The sequence below is a fragment of the Eupeodes corollae genome, chromosome 1 (genome assembly GCF_945859685.1).
Source record: "Eupeodes corollae chromosome 1, idEupCoro1.1, whole genome shotgun sequence".
Lineage (NCBI taxonomy): Eukaryota > Metazoa > Arthropoda > Insecta > Diptera > Syrphidae > Eupeodes > Eupeodes corollae.
In genome coordinates, this window is record NC_079147.1 from 57,149,722 (window position 1) to 57,170,885 (window position 21,164).

Sequence of the window (21,164 nt, forward strand, 5' to 3'; positions counted from 1 at the left end):
CATAATATAGGATTCCATGAGCAATAAAGAAACGATAGATTTTTTTTCCAATAATTTGCAAAAAGGCGTAAAGGTTTAAGTTTTCTTGAAACATTTTTAAACAGATCTTAAGGGAGCTGGTTTACACCAAATTAGTTTGTATAAGGATTTAAAATGTTCTGCAAAAGTCAGAAATTAGATTGTATTTTTAATTGGTTTCTTTCCTAAAGTTCTTCCAGACTTCAAAATGGTGGAAATTCTTTCACATCATAAATCTCATGCAAAATTTTAATTTTAAACAGAGTTGTGGAGTTTTATCCAGAGCCTATACCAGGTGAGGTGTCTTCGATTTTAAAAATTAATTTTCATTGGTGAACTGTAATCTTCAGAGGTTAGTCAATTTGCTGCAAATCAAATGTTTTAAATATTTATCTACACTTCATGGGAGGACAGAACACTTTTTACTTTTTCATATAAAACTCACCCAAAAATGTTTTATTTTTACATTTATTCTCCGTTCTATTGGTTCAGTGTTCTATTTTTTTGGGATTGTGTTGATAAGTGGATATTTTTTTCAAATTTTTTTTTGCGAATTTATTTATAAATGCAAGTGAAGCTTCAGATTTAAGTAAGGTACTCATTGAATAATGAACAATTATAAACTAAAGTTATAATCTGCAACTTACAATTTTTGTTTAAATTGTTAAAGTAAAGTTAAGTAAACATTCTAATTAGTTCAATTAACTTTTAATTATGAATTTAAAAATTGGTTTGTTTTACAATAAGATGGCTGAGTACATTTTTTTAAAACATTTCCTGCAATCAGTTTCATAAAAGCATTAGCTTGAATGTTTTGGCTTGATAAGCATATGTTATAAAATATGACACTGAATGTATAACTAAATTCAAAGTAAAAAGTAAGCTAGTCAGGCACTGGTTCATTTAGTCTTTACGCGTGTTCTGGTAATGGAAAACCAATTCTCAATTGAGGACATTTAAGCAAAAGGGAAGCAATCCCACATTTAACTTTTTGTGAGAAATCATCAAATAAAAGCTCTTTTCATTTTTTTTAAATTCAAGTAATTATTTCACTTTATAAAGTTTGGATCTGATCCTTACTTGCACCAAAAAATATGAAATTTGCTTCTAGATGTTGATCTATGAATAATGAAGCACAAAGAAGTTATTTATTATTAAAGGAAAAGGGATCATTCATTGAAATAATAAAGCAAAATTTATTCGGTGGAACAAAGCTCTTTGCAAGTTGCATCATATTTTTGTATTTAGCTATTTATAAAGGCAAGGTATGATGGTAAATCAGTTCCTGAGGCAAAACATGCAAGTATCGGCTTGAAAATTTTCTATTATAAGAATATATTTAAATAGAGCCATAGATGTGATCTTAACAAGTACTGAATTAATGTAAATGCGGCAATAGTTTTGTTTTTTTTTTTCAATAAAAAGGCTGATTTTGACTTTTCGCCTTTTTCCACTAAACGCACTGGAGAAGCAGATACACTTTGTTTCAACTAAATACACAGAAAAAAACTTGCAAATACTTTCTATATTTTTTCCAAATATTAAAGGGTGTTTTAACATCTTTTAACTCCCTTAAGATGTTTAGATTTAAATTTGAAAAGAGTTATTAAAAATAAGCCACTAGTGTTTCTTTTGTCCACTTGCAAAGCTTTCTACTAAGAAAAATTAAACATTTGTTTAAGTCAAGTTAAGCTTAGTGCTTGGTATACTTTCGGTATGAATCCTAAACCCTTATGATATAGTTCGACGATATTTCGCTAAAAGCTAACTCAGTTGCAGTTGCAGTGAATAGGCGCTCCAACATGTTGGTAGGCCAAGTTTATGGATCCAAAATGTTAGGTAATTTAGGAAAATGTCCTTCTAAAATTCTCTTATACTCAGTTTCTGTAATTTTTGATGTAACCACCTCGACCTTAACTGTTCCCTGTCTGTGCCATTGTCTATTTTCGACTCATGCTGCATGTCCGGTTAGATCTTGGTGTCCAACCAAACCCATTTTAGCTTTCAAAACAAATTTAAATCATGTAAATCTACCCTTTGATCTTAAAACTTAAGATCAGAAATTTAATTTTCCTAAAAACAATAAACGTGTTGATTTAAACTATCCAATACTTGAAAACGTTCATAAAAAGCGATTAAATTGTTTTTGTACATATTCAATTGACTCAAAACAAACTTCTTTTTTACGTATAATAACTTTACAAGTTGGTGAAAACTAAATTCAAAGTTTGGATTAGCTTTGGCTAAAGATTGTGATCAAATACATAGTGAAAAATAGCTATTTGACTAAAATATTGACCTGACCCTTTTTTTAAGTTGTTTCGTAAACACTTTTAAATCATACGAAATTCTTTTGATTTTTTGTTTTAGCCTGCGCCTACTACAATAAGGATAGTAAGGCGAAATATCCTGTAGTACCCATGCTATGATGGTAAGTGCGTTGAACTGTCATGCTAGAGAGATCCCTATCTGTGCCATTGAAATTTATTTCAATGGTACTGCCTATTGGGAGGAATTCACAAACTCTCCAAGATTACTTTTGTAACAAAAAGTGCTTTCTCAAATTATCTGTTCAGATTCGACCTAAAAATGAACTTACTTAATGTGGCGCTAGAGTCCGGGGCGGACCTGGGCCGTTGATGTCCATTCGCTCTACATGACATAGTCATCTAAACCGTTGGACTTTAATTCCTTTAACTAGGTCAGCGTCGTTGTACAGCCCGTACAGTTCATCGTTATATCTTCTCTTCCATTCTCCATCTATGCATACGGGACCAAAAATCACCCGAAGAATTTTTCTCTCGAAGCATCCTAAGATGCTTTCATCTTTCTTTGACAGGGTCCAGGCCTTAGCGCCATAAATGAGAACTGGGATGATGAGTGTTTGATAGATGGTGACTTTAGATGCTCGCGAGTGAAATTTACTTCTCAATTTTCTTCTCATTCCAAACACTTAAAAATGTAGCTCTCCTAAATCCCTGACAGCAGTACGCGCACACAGGAATGGTTGAGATTTGTAACTCACTAGGACCTAGTTCTCAACGGACTGTCGGACCACCCAATGTATTTATTTATTAAATGTGACGGCCTACAAAAAGGGTGATACGTATGGGAAGGCATGCTGCTGTTCTACAACGCTCCCACTTCGCACATTATAAGATTTGGGGTGCGTTCAAGGTTCTGTATACCTATGCACCCGTCTTAAATTGTCCTAATATTTATAACTAACTTTCCAAAACAATTTCTTAAAAAAAATATCTATAAAACAAAGTTTTAGTCTTCAATGAAACATTAAGAAATGTGAAAATAAAATATTTTCTGTTTTTTTTTTAAATAAACAATTTTAAACAAAAAAGTGAAACTTTAAAAATTAATCAAACGCATAAACAAAATTTGTGAAATGTAAATGTTTTAGTAAAAAATTTGAGCTTTATTTATTTTTCTTTCTTTTTAATTTATAACATTTCTGTAAAAATCGAAAGTGCAAATATTATTAGCATCATAAAAATATGGCAACCCTGGCTTTGCTCTGTTATCTTATTCCGATTTCCGATATCGACTCGACCAGAGATTTCTCTGTATACCATCAATTTCCATTTGTTTGTGTGTATATTTTATTTTGTTGAGTACTGTATATTCAAGGGTTTTCTTTCCTTTTGCAACGGGAATTTTCAAAAACAATGACATTCGCCTCGTCTCGTCAGCACTGCAGCCCAATAACAGCATACCTCATACAAAAACCAAAAAAAGAGGGATGGTAATGGGAAAATGTTGATGATGATGAGAGATGAAGATGATTGTGCAGTGCAGTGGCAGTAGAAGTCGAGTTGGAGAGTTAACAGAGGCAGAGCAGAATCAACAAACTATAACTGCATCTCTCTTCCACTCATTAAATCTGCAAAATACCAAATTCGCCCCGAATTCACTCTATCCCCTTTTAACCAACTTTGCTGTTGCTGCTATGGTACCGCTGTTGAAGATGAGGAAAAGTGGTGGAAATGGAAATGTTGACGGTGGTGAGGTGGTGTGGTGATGGTTCGTGGTGCTTCGCATGGTTCTACAATAATTCTACATACGGGGCGCAAAAGAGGCACACAAACAAACAGAAAACACCACCGACAGACCGACAGCTACAACTCTACGCTCTACAGCAATAGCAACAACTACAGTTCATATTCATTCTCATCGACGTCTCGCAGTCGTCTTCGCCTTCGCCGTCACCGCTCACCGTCATCATCAACAAATACAAAGCCAAACAGAAACAAACTGTGAAACCAACCATGCTGTGCATCGCCTTCGCCTTCGCCGTTGCTGTTGCCGTTGCCTTTGCCGTCGTCGTATCGTAGTTTTTCTTGTACTTTGCTGCTCAATGTCTGTCGTGTCGTGTCGGTGTTTTGTGTGCGCCTCCATTGATTATCATTGCTCGAGTGAAATTTCAGTTTCATTTTCGCTTTCCGATAGATCAGTTCGTTCCAGAAACACACTTAAATAAAAATTCCGACAAAAACAAAAATAAAAAGAACTCCATCGGTTTTTTAAAAATAAATTTAAACAAAACACAAAAATAATAAAAATAAAAATTACCTTTTAACCGTTTTTTAAAGGAGGAAACACAATTTTTGTATACTATCGAAATTTTGTTACAATTTCTATTTTATTTGTAGTTTCTCTCGTCTTCTTCATTCTACCACCGCACCACACACAAAATCTCACCACCACCCTCTTTCAAAAAAAAAGAATTAAATTTTGCAACTGCTGCGAGTGCAACAAATTAAAAGAAGAGTGTTAAACAAAAACGATTTTTGTTGTTTTCCTTTTTTTTCAAATTAAATCAAATAAATAAATGAAAATAAAATGAAATGTTTGTTACTATAAAAATTTAACGGTATTATCTTCCTTCCCTGTAAAATATAAACAAAAAACAAAAAAAACAAAATAAAAAATAAAGAAAAATTAAATAAAATAAAACAAACAAAATTGAAACAATTCTTTTTTATACGTACCTACTCCTTGTCCCTCTACAATTTTTGTATATCCACCGTAAAAATATACAAAAAATTTATAAATGTTTAAAAATCAAATTTAAACAAAACAACAACAAAAAAATGTGTAAATAAATAAACAAAAGTTAAAAGAAGAAAAGAAAAACAAAACGCGCGTAGTGAACGATCGATTTTCTTTCTAGAAGTAGTGAGCAACAACTTTACCTCAGGAAATTTTTTTAAAAAGTAAAATTTTTAAAAAATTAAACCAAACAAAAAGAAAATTAGCAAAATAAAATAAAAAATATTTGTTGTTTTTTTTTTTAAACATCTACAAAAACTGACATAGTTATGTTCGATCACAGATGATAAGTGCAGTCGTCCTTGTCGTAGTTGAAAGGCGAAGTAGAAGAGTAAAAGAAGAAAAAGAAAAATTTAAAACGAATCAAGATAAGAAAAAAAGTGAAAACTTGAGTGAGAGTGAGAAAAAATATAAATTTAGTTAAATTAACAACTAAACAACAACAACATAAAAGAATATTTTATACATAATTATCATATATTATTTTTTTTTGAGAAATAACGGTTTAAAAAAACTACGAAAATAGCTACCTTAACGGCATATCATCCGCTGCTCCTTATGGCGCCGCGAAGGAACAATTTAAGCAATCATCACACGACGTCATCGACGCTAACCCCAACACCACCGCCACCACCATCTTCATCATCATCATCGTCGTCATCACCAACTGGACTATCCTCTTCCACGAACACGACGACAACTGGACCATCATCCACATCCACGGTTGATGTCCATAATCTTCTTGGTTTGACAGTAGTTGGTCTAGGAGGTGGATTAGGAATCGGAGTTGGAATTGGTGGTGATCAATTTCAAGAAAATCATTTGACCATCGACAGCGGTAAAATTATTGCATCGCCAGTATTATCCGAATCATCAATTACTTCTTCCTCATCATCGTCGTCGTCCTCGTCATCGTCATCAGCATCGACATCATCATCTACAATATCGCTTATGATGTCTCCAACTCGCGAAACTACTTACATCCGATGTTGTGTACCAACTGGCGATTGCTTCAAGATGAGCTCGTCAAGTCCAGACTATGGTCTGATCTCGATGGAAAATCTAAGTGAGTGCATTCGTGTGATTTGCAATAATGAGAGTTGTTCGGCAGGACAGTATATGCATCGGGAGTGCTTCGAGTCGTGGGAGCAGTCGGTGTTGATAACCCTCAAGACAATTGGCAGGGCTCGTTCGTGGTCGGATCGCCAGAGATTGCAGAATTTATGGACTAAGAAGGGCTATGATTTGGTTTTCAAAGCGTGCGGATGCAAGTGTGGCCGTGGACACATCCGCAAGGATCTCGATTGGACACCACCACCACCTACTAAGGCCTCTCACAATGGGGTCTACTTGAATAATCGCGCCTCCGATGAGGAATCAACCAAAAAGAAGAAGAAACGCAATCGCAACCAAAAGCCTTCCCTATCGCTAACCACAATCAATCCGGGTAACTATCATCCCAATACCCAAACTCCATCGAACAACCATCAACAATCATCGACAAACGGTAATGTGGGTGTCATTGGAAATGGTCTAAATAATTCAACAAACAACACCACCAATGGTAATGGCGTCGTTGGCGGTGGGTCTATGGATTTGCGAACACGCACTGGAAGTTTATCATCGAGCAGTGGCACAACATCGCCACCAGTTTCAGCTTCAAGTGAATCAAGTGCATCTCCAGTCCATCATCATCAGATCAATCAGAATCAGAATAATAATTCAAATACAATTAACAGCAACAATATCATTTTAACCAATCCAATTCAATCAAATAATAATTCGAATATGATGATTAATAATATGAATAATAATAATAATTCAAATGGAAATTCAAATTCAAATGTTGTTATCAATAATAACATAAATAATAATATTAATAACGGTATTGTCAATAATAACAGCAATCTAATGATAACCAATGGAAATTTAGCACCGGGAAGTAAATTAAAACAATTGTCACCAATCGAACAACAACAAATTGTCCAACAACAAAAGAATAAAGAAGTTGAACTTTATTCTGAAAGAGTTCGGTAAGTTTTTTTAATTTTTTTTTTATTTATTGAATTTTCTTATATTTTATTTTTGTGAATTTCCGGGAGTTGGTCTAATTAGTAATGAGGGGAAGTTTTTCTCTTTTTTTATCCAATAAGAATTCTTAGTTGGGATTTAAGAATATAAATTCAAAGAGAAATTAAATAAATTTAAAAGGAAAGCGAACAATTAGAAATGAGCTACCTTAAACTAGTGTCTTGTAATTTTATGATTTTTTTAAATTTAATTGTAAAACTGATTCGGAAAATTTTATCAAAATTTCCTGAAGATGAAACAAAAAATTGCAAAAGTTCGAAATTGGTTTTAAAAGCGATAAAAAAGATAGCAACAAATTTGATAGGGAAAAATGGTTGAAATGATACCAAAATGTAAATGTAGCCTTTTGGTCTAATATTTAAAGCAGAAAAAGGAGAAAATATAAAAATGGAGCATTGATATCCAAAATCAAGAATTTAAATTTCCAATGTAGGTACGTAACTAATAAATATGAAGGTTCTAATAAATTTTCAGTAGTGAATTGGTTTTTATTAAAAATATTGCCTCAAAATGTTGCTAAGAAAATTGTCTTTATTTTGTTAATACAGAAAAATGTTTCAAATATGTTCCCACCTATATTCAAATTACAGTTATGATGAAATCCGTTCATATTGTAGCGACTAACTATTATAAATTAACAGACAAAAAAATTCATAGAAAATTTAAAATAACAGAAAACTGGAAAAACGAAATATCCTAAAGCTTAAGTTAGGATTGGTAAACTTCGAAGTTCAAACAGAGCAATAGGTATCTCTTTTTCCAAAAAAAAACAGTCTTTGGAAGTGAATATTGAAATGGGATTCGCGAAATTTGTGATTTCAAAAATGTTTTTAAAAATATTCAAGATCCATGAAGCAGATTCTGCTCGATTTAAAAAAATAAAAAAGATGCTGGGATGCGACCCACACTGCGAACTTCCCATCCCGTCTGTCGATTTTTCTTGCTTAAAAGTTTGTTAGGTTGAGTTAAAAAAGTTGTTAGTTAAATTTTTCTTAAAGATTTTAAAATTACCGACTATATTTTTCATATAAAGGAATGGTTAAGTTTGAAAATCTAGTTTTGTTAAATAGAATTTAAGTCGAAAACAAATTTTTACCAATTTTAGTAGAATTTGTTAGATTTTTACAATTTGGATGAATGAAATTAATTTGAGAGATATCAAGAACCGAACATCAATTCTTACCAAATTTGCTTACTATTTTTTGTAGATCCTAATATTTTAAGAAAATACGGACTGTTGGATTTTAATAAAAAAACTACTGAATATTGAAAACAATATTTTCTGTGAAATAAAAAAAAGTTTAAAGACAATATTTTTAATTTTTGAAAAACTATTTGAGTAGAAATTCAATTTTTACCAACTTTGAGTAAAGGCCCAACTATAATAGGCATAAGCTAGCATATGCGCGCCTAAGTAAACGTGCGAATACAAAGAATCACAAATTCACAATACGAGTGAACATAATGGAGTCTAGCTCCGTTTCGTTCAATTTTTCTCAGTTTCGTTACATTACAGTCGCTCGCCGTATAAGTATAATCTGACAGGTAGATACGTGAGCAAAATTGCATTATGGCTATCCGCAGTAATTTCGCAAACTTAAGTGAATTTTCGTTGGGTTCTTGACATAAGCTTATGTTTGCTTATGCCTATTATAGTTGGGCCTTAATGTTTTTTTAGGTTTTTATTTTTTCTCAAAAGTTTACTAGATGTTAACAACTTTATTTTTCGTTCCACAGAATTGTTTTGGATATACCTAAAATCATTTTGTATTCGTAAAATTTTCGAAGTGACACATTTTTTTTTTAGTTTTTTTTGATAAGAAAAATCGTTAGTTGAATTTTTTTCCAAAAAATACTTGTATGGTATCACGTTACAATATATTTTATACAATTTAATTCAAGTCTAGCGGTTTTGGTCCATGAGATATTTAGAGTACCTATAAAAAAATAAAATGTTCACATATTTTTAAACTGCTAGGTAAAAAAACCACCCACGCAATTTTCTTGAGAGCCCTTTCTGCATCTTTCTGTCTTATTATGTGAATAATTTATTTGAAGTCGATATCTCATCTGGGTCTTGAGCTATGGACGACGAAAAAAACGTCGCGAACGTACGTACACACGCCACTTAGCAACTTTGAAACGTCGAGAATATCAAAATTATCAATTTGGCAAACTTCCTTTGGAAAGTTAATAATGAGTAGATAGGTAGGTACCCAACTAATTTTTAAAAAAGTGAGCCAGAATTTGCAAACAAAATTGAATTAAATAAATTTGTATTCCATAAAAGCTAAAAGGCTTTATCAAAAGGAAACTTTAATACTATAAAGCCTAAAAGGAAATCCTCTGCAGAACAGAACCTTTTAAGTTAATACCTACTAGTTGATATACAGCTGCGGTCAAAAAATAGAACTGTAACGCATCAAAAGGTTTCTGATGCAGAAAAACTTAATTAGTACCTACCTAGATGTTATTTAATAACCTACTGTTAAATTAATAATCTTATTCAGTTCTTTAAATAGATTTATTAACCTTGAAGCATTTTTAAATTTTGCCAAAAAAAAAGCACGGCATCATAAAAAGATCATTCAAAATAAAAAAAATATTTATTTTTTAAAATATTTTATATTTGTTTTTTAAATCTGTTTGAAAATTATTCATACTTACTATAGTGTCGCGTTCCCTTTATTTGCAATGACTGCATTACAACGCCTTTCCATCGAGTTTACGAGAAGTTGGCATCTTTCAACTGGAATCCATTTCCAGAAAATATTGATAATAGTCCAAAGTTCATTATTATTGTTTTACCTGCACCGAGACACTACCGTCTTACGTCAGCCCAAAGATTTTCAATTGGGTTCAAGTCTGGCGACTGTGCAGGCAACTCCACAACTTCCACATAGTTATCCCGAAACCAATTGTTGGCCAATTTGCTGGTGTTTATCACACGCATACGGCAACATCTCTTCCTGCAATATTTTAACATACAGGTGCTGAATAGTGTCGTTTTGGAAAGTCCAAAGCAGTACATTCGAAAAAATTTGGCATAATTTTTTGACAAAAGCAATACGCATACATTTTTTTTTAAATTTATGTCTATTTTTCTTTTTCTTAAAAAAGCCTTTTAGTTCAATTTCTTAGTCTTATTTTAACTTTAATATTTGTTAAAAACGCACATTTTAATTTTCGGTAAATGGAATATTATAAACGTTTATTTAATCTTTACAGCATTTAATGAAAGAATTAAGAAACTCAAAGGCTATATTTTTTTTTTTAAATATCATTTTCGCAATGGAGGAGTCATTTCTGCTGAAAGACGTTCTTAGCTCTTTACTATCAATCAACATTAGTATTCATATAAATTCAATTGATAATTGTAAATTTTTTGTCCTTGCTCAAGAAATTTTAAGATCCCTTAAGTGTTATTTTAGTCATAAAAAGTTCTTCTCGAACTATCAAATTTGGCACACAATTTTAAATGCTTCCATCCCCTTAAATTACTCGCACACAATGGAATGGTTTATAATTCTAAGTCGCTGGGCCTTGGTTCTTTACGAGCTAAAGCGCCAAAGAAATAATTTATTTTTTTATTTAAACATCTTGTGTGCAGCTTTTCGTGTAACACATTCGTTGAAATTTTTAAGTCGTTTTTTTACATTGCATGTCAAACTGTCATAAATTAACCTTTTTACTTAAAAGGGTTGCTGACATATTATGACGTTATTTTCTATGTGGAAAGCACAACATAAATTATATAAAAATGTTTTTCTTTTTAAATTATTTTGATAACTTTATAAAAATGTTGAAATATAATGTTAACTAAAGAATTGTTAAAAATTGTCAGGAGGTATACCTATACCTATTCCAATGGGAACACACAGAAATAATATGAGTAAACCATGTTAAGATTCAATTGTACAGGATCCGGCGAAAAAACCTCCCGTATTTTTAGACGTTTATGTTTAAAGCTATTTATAGATAAAACGGTAATGGTTGTAGAAATTTCGATGGAATTCATGATAGGGCTGAATAAGTTCGAATTCTTCGCTGGCGCTGTGTCTAAAAGCTTGATCGTTCCATTCTTTGAAAGTCGACATTTGACGTCTAAGTGCATATTTTAATATCTGTTTTCGAAGGTTTGAGTCAGGCCTTTTAACTCTTAACTTTTATTATATAATCAGCATTTGATTTTAGATTCTTTAAAAATACTTGTGGCATAACGGATTTAGAACGGATTGCATAAGAGATGAGCTTGAAAAATAAGCGTTGAATTACTTTAAACTCTTCTAAGGTTTGATAGCCAAACACTTGATTTGGATAGCAAAGGCATGTTTCAATGGTTGCATCAAACACTCTAAACTTAGCAATTGCATCCACATATTTGTTACATAATTAATTACTCCACATAAATATTATTGCCGTTTTGGCTTAAGGCATTTTTCGTCTACATGTGTGCGGAAATAAAGGTTACGAGTTATCAAAAAACTTTAGTATTTGAACTAATTTACTATTTCTATTAGTTCATGCTCCAAAAACCATTTTCCTAGGGAAGTTGTTCTTCGCTGAGTGCTTTCAAAAACCACGATTTTCGACTTTGCAACATTTATACTTAAATCCCATTTATAACTGCAAAGCTATGGGATTATCAGCCAATAGAACAATGTAATCTTCGTATAGAAGCATTTTTATTAATGTTTCACCAAACTTTATACCACCAGGAAATCTTTCGATACGTCATCTACAGGGTTCGGCAAAAAGATCTCCCATATTTTAAAAGTGAACGGCGTGAAGTGAGTGCTATGGCTCCACCTTGTTGGAACCAGACTTCTTTGTGGTTCCTAGTAAACTGATTTGAGTTTGGTTGAAGGAAGGTCTTAATCATGTAACTGTAACTTTTTGCCTATTTTCTTCGAAAAAATACGAATATATAACTCTACGACAAATGCTCACCGTGCCACGCCATTATGATTACTCAAAACGGCACGTAGGCCTCTATCTATGTATATCCGGAATACTCGTACCATTTTATCTATAAATAGCTTTAAACATAAACGTCTAAAAATACGGAAAGTTTTTTTGCCGGGCCCTGTATACCTTTATAGTGCAAAAATTAATGGACTTAATCCACAACCTTGTGGAACACCAGCACTTGTATTAAAGAAATTAGACATTCTCCTTCCATTCCATACAGCAGCAGAGGTATCAGTTATAAAAAGCTTATATAAGTTGAGAAATTTTGTTGATCGTATAGTAGTGAGTTAATATATGTTCAACTGTTGATAGACCCGAGAGAAAACTGACTTGGAAAATACTGATTCTCTTCAACCCATTTCGTCAACCTATGGTATAGAAGATGGGTGAATATTTTCCGAAGGCACAGTGAAAACCAAATGCCCCTGTAGTTGTTAGGGCGCTGGGTATCTCCTTTTTTAGTATTGAGGAAATCCTTGGTGCTAAAAATAATTTCGGAATAGTTTCTTTCTCAAGGAGCCTGTTAAAGAATGAATTAGTGTGAACCAAAAAATGTACTGATAATTTTTTGTAAAATTCGGCGGAAATACCGTCAATCCCAACAGACTTATCATTTTTAATTGATTTCGAAGTATCTTGCAACTCTTTCATTTTCCGGGTTCCGGGATTTTCACTAATATAATATAATACTTATTAAGAACTATTCTTAGTAAAAATGTGAAATAGTAGCGTGGCATGACAGTTAGTGCGTTGGACTGTTCGAACACAACCCTACTGCACCGAAGGAGCTCTGCTCCGCCTTGTGCCATGACGTCCCCATTGTCCGGGAGCCGCTTATCCACGGTTCTTCGTCTTACGTGGTAGATAAGCGGAACTGCCAATCTATCCTGTATAAGACTGCATCTATCTAAAAAGAGTAATACCTCTAGTGGAATGAAGCCGCTCAAGCGTGCACTTTCAAAATACTCGTCGTTCGGATAGAAAGCTCCGAAAATTAAAGTGTTGGTCGAAGAGCGGAGCTGCCAATCTACCCTGTATAAGACCGCATCTGTGTTCGGATAGAACGCCCCGAAAATTAGAATGTTGGTTGAAGACATAGCTCTTGCAATGTGACCTTGAACGAGTTTTATCACGAAATTGTCAATTCTGTTGATTGGAGCTCCGTTGTATAGGACCTCCTTGGAATAGTAATGCACATAAGAAGATTCTGCTGTTCGATATAAGCCGGTACAGCGTCGTAAACACTGCCGCTCGAACACCCGAAACTTCTTCATCTGGGAACGAGCAACGCTAAACCACACAGGACAACCATAAACGATCATCGGCCGTATGAGGGCCATGTAGCAAATTACCTTCACTCTGGGTTCAAGCCGACTGCTGTAAAACAGCCGTTTTGTCAGACCGAAGGCTCCTCTGGCCCTGGTCAGAGCAGCATTTATATGTCTGTCGAAATAAAGTTGTAAGTTATGGATAATTAGGCTAGTTTAATGAATTTTTGTCTAGCTTTAAGATAGGTTTAAGATTGAATTAATAAAAATGAATTAAAACCCGGCCTGCGCCACTTAAAGTTTTTATTCACGGGTACTGCCTCTTGCAAGGAATTGACAAACTCTCCAAAAGTAATTCTTGCCATGAAGAAGTGCTTTCTCAAATTAGCCGTTCGGATTCGGCATATAAACTGTAGGTTCCCTATATCCCTGCAATTTGCACACAGGAATGGTTGAGAGTTGGAAGTCACTAGGCCCTGGTTCTCCACGGACTGTTGCGTCACCTAATTTATTTTATTTATTTAAAAATGTGAATAACTGGTGTACATTTCATTCCTTCTTTCCTGTAAACCACAAAATCGTTGTCACTGTGTCATGGGAACTTATTTAAACGTCACAATAGCTTCATACCCGCTATTTTGATAAATTCGTGTAGGTAGTTCTAAGAATTTGAATCAAAACATGAACAATCATAAAAATTCGTATTTGAAATTAGAAGCTAATACCGAACAAAAAGCTTAGTTATTCTAGCATCTCAAATAATACTAATTTTCGCCTAGTTTAAAGAACACATTTTCGCTTATAAACAAACGATTAAAATTAACAACAATTTAACTTTATCATTAAGCCTCGATTGCACATACACATAGGTATAAAAATATAATGACCATATGTTTGCATTGACCATGTTATCTCAAAATTTAAGAAAAATAACAAAATTAATCTCCAAAACAATTCCACAAGCCCCATTTTTATATTCAGTATATATAATTGGAACGGTAAGGCTTATCTTATAAAAATTAAGTTATTTTTGTCGTGCAATTAAATTTATATAGGATGTACCTACAAAAATAAAACAAAATAAAAATAGGTTAAGGAAGAATAAGAAACAAAAAAATATAGCAAGCTAATTATACAAGTATGTAGGTAGTTAGGTAGGTACCTATTATCGTCATGAACTTATATTTAAAAATAAACTTATTTTTGTTGGTCTTTCATTTAATTCAAACAAATTAATTCTTTTTTGTTTGCTTTAGTTTAATTTGGCTCAATGGAGAATTATTTCAAACTTAACACAGCAATAAAACATTTTTTATCGCTGCTCAATTGCCAAAAATTAAAATTTATATTATAAATCATGGAAGAAAACCTACATTGAAAAGACATATGGACACAAAATATAAACAACACAAACAAACAACAACAAAATTACAACCCAATAGACTTTTTTCCAAGGCCTACAATATATATAAAGACATAAATCCATTTAATGTCTGTGCTTCCAATTTTTGCCTCTAAAACATTTTTTTTTTATTAAAAAGGTCAAGGTTTACAAAAAGAGAGTGCCTCTTCCAACTCTTTGACCTCTAAATTGTCGAATGTCTACCCATATTCTATTTATCCTCTCCCTTGGTTTTCTTCCTCTTTAGTGGGGTAGGTACCTATCTATAGAGTCGTCGTCGTCGTTATCGTCGAAGCTGTCTCCGTCAGTTGTTGTTTAGGGACGATGCTCATGAGCCTAAAAATCAGGTCTCTTCTAAGCTTTTTTTTGTTTTGTTATTTTGCTACTGCCGGCTTTTCAAGGTCAAATTTGTGTACACACAAAACAACACTTGTGACGTAGAAAATTTCCTGTATTTGTATTTTTGAATTATATACCTACTACATATTTTTTGTATTTCTCCATTCACTGTCTACTTAACCCACCTACCCACCGAAAGAAATAATAATAAAAAAAAAGAAAACAGAGAGAGCAAAGTTGTTAGCTGTCTACAACATTATATAGGCACAGGAGATAACAGCTGAGAGAAAAAGCTCTCGACAATAACACCCGATTACACAAATTTTTATCAATAAATTACGACGCTCACTCACTCACAAGTCACAAACTACCCCAATGAAAATAATTTTTTTAAATCGCACCCCCATAGCCTACACCCACCCAAGCTTAATTTTGTATACAAAATATTATCAACTTGGATTTGATTGCTTCTTTCTAGGGTTCTGGTTCTTCTATTCATCATCATCATATTCTTCATCTTACTTAGTTACTTGCAGCACACCCCCAAAAAATTTATTATCATTCTTTAGAAGAAAATTCAATTTGTTTATTCATTTTGTATTTTTTTTTAATTTTTTTCGTATTTTTAAACAAATTCTATTTTTGAATAAACGTCAAGATGTATCAAAAAGCACTTAAGCTTATTTTGTTGCCAATGCCAAGGTTAAATAAGACCCCACCCCAACAATATTTTATTAAGTAGGTATAGGTTCGAATATGTGGGGATGTACCTATAAGTATACCTCTGCTTCATCTTTGTGGTTGTTTGATTTGTGAAATATTTTTAGAAAGTCAAATAATAACAACATTGTATTAATTTATTTAATAAATGTACAATGTATGTATGTATGTTTGTACCTATAAAAAGATGACAAGAGGGTTATCTTTTCAAATAGGGGATGACACAATAGAAGATGCATTTTGACAAGATATCTAAGCACTTTGAACTTTTCTCTTTTACTTCGTTTTTCAAAGAATCTGGAAGTAGATTTTGAAAGATTGAAAGACGAGAGAGAGAGAGAGAACCGGAAAACTCACTCGATAGACATTTGTAGGTATAATAATGATTGTAGTAATACACCTTAAAGAACAAAAAAAGACAAGGGTTGCGCAATTGGGGTGGGTTATGGTGAAATAAATCGATAATTCAGTTCAGATTGTTAAGGGTGGTAGTTGAAGTTATTCGCATTTTTATGACTCATGGTCATGTCATGATGAATGCAAAATCAAACAAAAAAAAAGGAGAAACACACAGAAAAAAGAAGAAAAAGTAAAGAAAATATTTCTAATGGATGCGAATTTTTGCAAATGATGCAAATATTTGAGAATCTGATTTGATTTATCGACGAGAAAAATTCGATTGCTAAAATATTCACAGTCGAGTTTAAAACGAAACTATAATAAATTAAAATAGTGGAATAATTTGGTCGCTTGTAGACAAGCACATTTTTAAAAGAAAATGTTTCAAAAGTATTTCTAGTTGTTCTCAACGCCTTTAAAGAGATTTAAGATGTTTTTTATGAAATAAGCCTCTATTAGACTTCAATGTTTGCTCTTTTCTGACTATGTCACTTACCTGACTATCAGAGCCTCGTACAATTTTAGCTGCGCTCGATTGCAAAATCTAAAAAGTGGCCAGGCAACAAGACTATTTATCGATACTGAACGTTTCTAGAATTATGAAGATTTAAAAAGTCGATTGTTATACAAATCAGTTGCTGATTTATCTGCAGCATTTTATTTGTTGGAATTTAATATCATGGATTTAAGTGAAGAATTCTTATTAGTTTTAGTTTTTAGTTTTATTGACTTATAAAAATAATAAGTTCAAACATTCTTTGCTTATTTTAACAAAAGTCTGTTGCTTCCGTCTACCAGACTGACATACTTTAAATTCTTATTTAAATTTTGATTATTAATTAACATAGATATACATATTTTTCTTTCTTGTTTCAAAAATGTTCGTTTAAATTGCAATTTCGATATTTTAATGCTTTTCTAGTGAAATTAAAAAGTACTTTCCAGCCACATCCAGATCCATTTAAAATTTTTAGCACTTCCTCTAATTCTAATGACTGAACTCCAAAATACTGCACTCGAAATTCCTTTAAAACGGGACAGAGTGCCATCAAGTGAAACACATCTTCTCTTTCATAACGGTTGCATAAGGTACACATAATTGGTATCTCTGGTCGGTGTGGTATGAAATTGAGGTTCAATAATTCACCCCTTAATCGAAAGATTGTACTTATTAATTCCGTAGAATGGTTAGCTAAAAAATATGTTCTTTCATTTAAGTAGTGGTCCAATTTGTTATAATACAACCTGTACTGCGAATTCTGCGCTTCTTCCATGAATTTATGGTATATTCGGTTTCCTTTTTTCTTAAGCAATTCATCAAATTTTGGTTTTAGTGATTCCTCTTGCTCTTCAACTGTAAATACCAGGTTTATTTTACATTCGGATGCCAGTTTCTTCAACTCTTGGACACATCCTCCTTCAATCGATAATGCATGCATTGCTAATACTGGTATTATGTAGTTAAAATGAAGCTTAAGAGTGTCCAAAAACATAGGCGGAATACCAGTGTCCAAATGAATCATATAGTTTGGGGAACAAGCGGGTATTCTAAAAAATCTTTTAATAAAGTAACTTATAAACTTCTCCACTGTTTCAAACGGTCGGTAACCCCATGCTTGTGCTCCATATAGAAGAATGGTTGTTGCAGTTGCACGAAATATCACTTGCTTTGATGTATGTCAAATACTCTTCTTATTTATGCAGCTACCCCAAATAGAGCAGATAGCACGCTTTGCATCTGCTAGTTTGCCTTGAAGATGTTTTTTCATATTGAAATTCGATGAAATCAACACTCACAGATATTTATACTCCTTTACGATTTCTATTTCCTTTCCGTTAAACGACCACTTCTTCAGCCGTAAATATCGTCCTCGGCCACTTCTTAAGATCATCATTTTGGATTTAACCAGGTTGACAGATAGATTCCAACTTGACTTCCTAATCTGTTGATCATAAGCTGCATGCCTTCAACTGTCTCTGCGAGGAAAACGATATCATCTGCAAATAATAACCCTGGAATTTTCGTCTGACGGAACTCAATTCCACCTTTAACAGCATCTGTGATACCATTTATGTATAAGATAAACAGTAGTGTGCTAAGAACGCACCCTTGCTTTACTCCTACTGTTGTTTCGAAATCTTCGCAAAGACATTTTCCATCCCTGATACGAGCAGTATTATTATGGTACAAAGCTTTCAATACATTTATCATTTTTGATAATATCCCTAGCATATATAATTTATAGAAGAGTGCTTCTTGTGGTATGGAGTCAAAGGCTGCTTGAAAGTCGACAAAGAAAGCATAAAGTTTTTTTATTCCTATTTTTGTATATCTCTGCTAAGCTTAATAACGAAAATATTTGGTCAACAGTCGAATAGCCTCTCCTGAAGCCAGCTTGTAACTCATGCAAAATATGATTCTTTTCCACCCAATAAGTAAGCCTTTCATAGAGAACGGATGAAAATAGTTTGGCGGTTGTGTTCAAAAACGATATACCTCTATGATTAGCTGGATCTTCGAAGTCTCCTTTTGTATGAAGCGGATATATAATTGTTCTCAGGAAGTTATCAGGTACTTCAGCTTTCTCATAGATTCTGTTCAATGTTATTGCGAGTAGGTTTTTGAACTCCGAAGTACAGTTTTTAAAAAACTCAAACGATATTCCGTCGTCACATTGGTTCTTTATTATTTTTTAATTTGTAAATAACCTCTTCTATCTCAAGCAGTGATATTGGCGAGTCCAACTGTACATCCAAAGAAATAGGCGCTGCGTATAGAACTGTTGGCGAGAATTGTTCTGCGTTAAGCAGCTGCATGAAGTGAGTTTTGAGCTGTTCAGCAGAGTTTTTGTGGAAAGCTTTATTAAATATAGATTACAGAATTAAGCTGCAGTTTTTAAAGACTTTCAATTTTGGTCGTTTGGTGTTTATGATCGTAAAGACCTACAGTTTCAAGCCGAATCCGAACGGCTAATATGAGAAAGCACTTTTCATGACAAGAATTACTCTTGAAGAATTTGTCTATTCCTCGCAAGAAGCAGTACCCGTGAAAAAAGACTTTAGATAGCATAGGCAGGAACTGAACCTAAGACCTCTGGCATGACAGTTCAACGCACTAACCACCATATCACGGGTACTAAAAGCAATGATTGCTGTTCAAAATCTACCGGATCGTTATTTTAAACTTTGGATTATTAGCGTTGATAAGAATCCTCACAGTCTATCACTTGATTGAAAAAAAATCACCAGTGTCAATTGGTTTAAGAAAATTCTCAAGAAGCTCAATGTTTCATTAGGTGCTAAGTCGAGAATCTGAAAATAAGCCTGAAAATAAAAAGCATTTGATTGTTTAGGGGTTTTCCAGAAGAACCAAATTTAAAACAAAAATTATTCGTACTTGAAGCACTTTCATAGAATGTACTGGGCATGTGGTCATTATACCACTAAGACTTCGTTAGAATTCCGGAAATCAATAAGAACTCATTTGATCACTCTAAAGTTACTGATTTCTAAAAATTGGGTTTAAATAGTGAGATTGAGAACTTCCAATGAGACAAATATTAATTTGGTATTCAAGATGTTTCAAAGAAAAAACTAGTATCAAATGCATTAACAGAAGATGGAAATGCATACTTTTATCACTCACATTTTTCCAACAGAAATGTGAGTTAAACAAGGCTGTGTCTTGAGCACACTACTATTTGTTTTGTTTATAAATGATATCTTGTAGGAGATCGGAGGAGGAATCCAGTTCGGAAGTACTCGGATACGAGAACTGATATTTGCGGATGATATTGTTTTTTTTTTTTGTATCCGAATCGGTGGAAGGAATGCAGCGTATGGTAAGCAGACTGGAGACATACTGGAGACATACTGTGAAAATTGGAATCGGTCAGTTAATTTACAAAAGTCTAAAATTATGATATTTCGGGCGGAGGAGGAAGATATGCAAATAATGAAAAGTGGATGTACAAAGGTGAATATGTTAAAATTGTTCGAGAGTACAAATACTTAGGGGTTTTAATAACATCTAACCTCAACATAAAAAAGCATTTTGAGTCCAAGCTAGCGGAATCGATAAGATCAGTTTCTTCTGTGTGGAAACGTTGCATCGATAACAAAGGTGTCGAGCATAGTTTAAAACTACACATTTTTCATGCTACAGCAGCTTCTCTAATGCTTTATGGCGTACAAGTTTGGGGATATTGCCAGTACGAGGAGATGGAAACAACTAAACCTCCATTGTTCTTAAGGACCTTAAAGCTGCATTTTCATTACATTATCGAGGTGATGGAAATGGACGAAGAAAGATTGCCTAGACAAGTAATTAAAAACATTTTAGCATCCAGGGGTAATTTAGTCAAAAAGTGGGAGGAGTTGGCTCTTAGCTTAGGTGAAAGTATCGAATTTTTACCCGGTATAGGCCTTTCAGATCTAAAAGACAATTTTAAAAAAAAAATAGGGAAGTTAAGCCATGTCGCGTGCAAAAGTTTTAAAGAGGAAGCTCAATCTTCGCAACATAGAATGATTTGCAGTCGAAGTATTAAATCGATCTGCCGATCCTATGCGACCATTAAAACCATTTTTAAAATAAAGTTTTTGTAACCAACTTCTTTATCACCGTATAATTTTCATCGGCATCTTTTTCTTCTAGCGTATGCGTGAATATAATCCAGTTCTCTGTTTTTCTTACATTTTTTTCTGTAACTCCTATTATGATCCTTCAATAATTCGACTTTAAAATTCTGTTTATGGAAATCACTGTTATGAGATAGATCTCTAAAATGAGATCGTTTTCAGTGTCCCAAAACAATTCGAATGTTAGCGAAAGCTCAAATTAATCAGATTTGAGACTGAAATAAAGCATTTCGAAAACCACCCATTGGACCATT

General features: G+C 33.2%; 1 protein-coding gene across 1 annotated transcript in view; it reads left to right on the forward strand.

Moving 5' to 3' along the window:
• Window positions 1-3,685: 3,685 nt before the first annotated feature.
• The window catches only part of LOC129940224 (headcase protein), a 329,665-nt gene continuing 312,186 nt past the window's right edge, over window positions 3,686-21,164 (forward strand). The window contains 1 exon segment of the mRNA XM_056048850.1: window positions 3,686-7,115. Coding sequence (XP_055904825.1) covers window positions 5,641-7,115 — 1,475 coding nt within the window. The 5' untranslated portion in view covers window positions 3,686-5,640.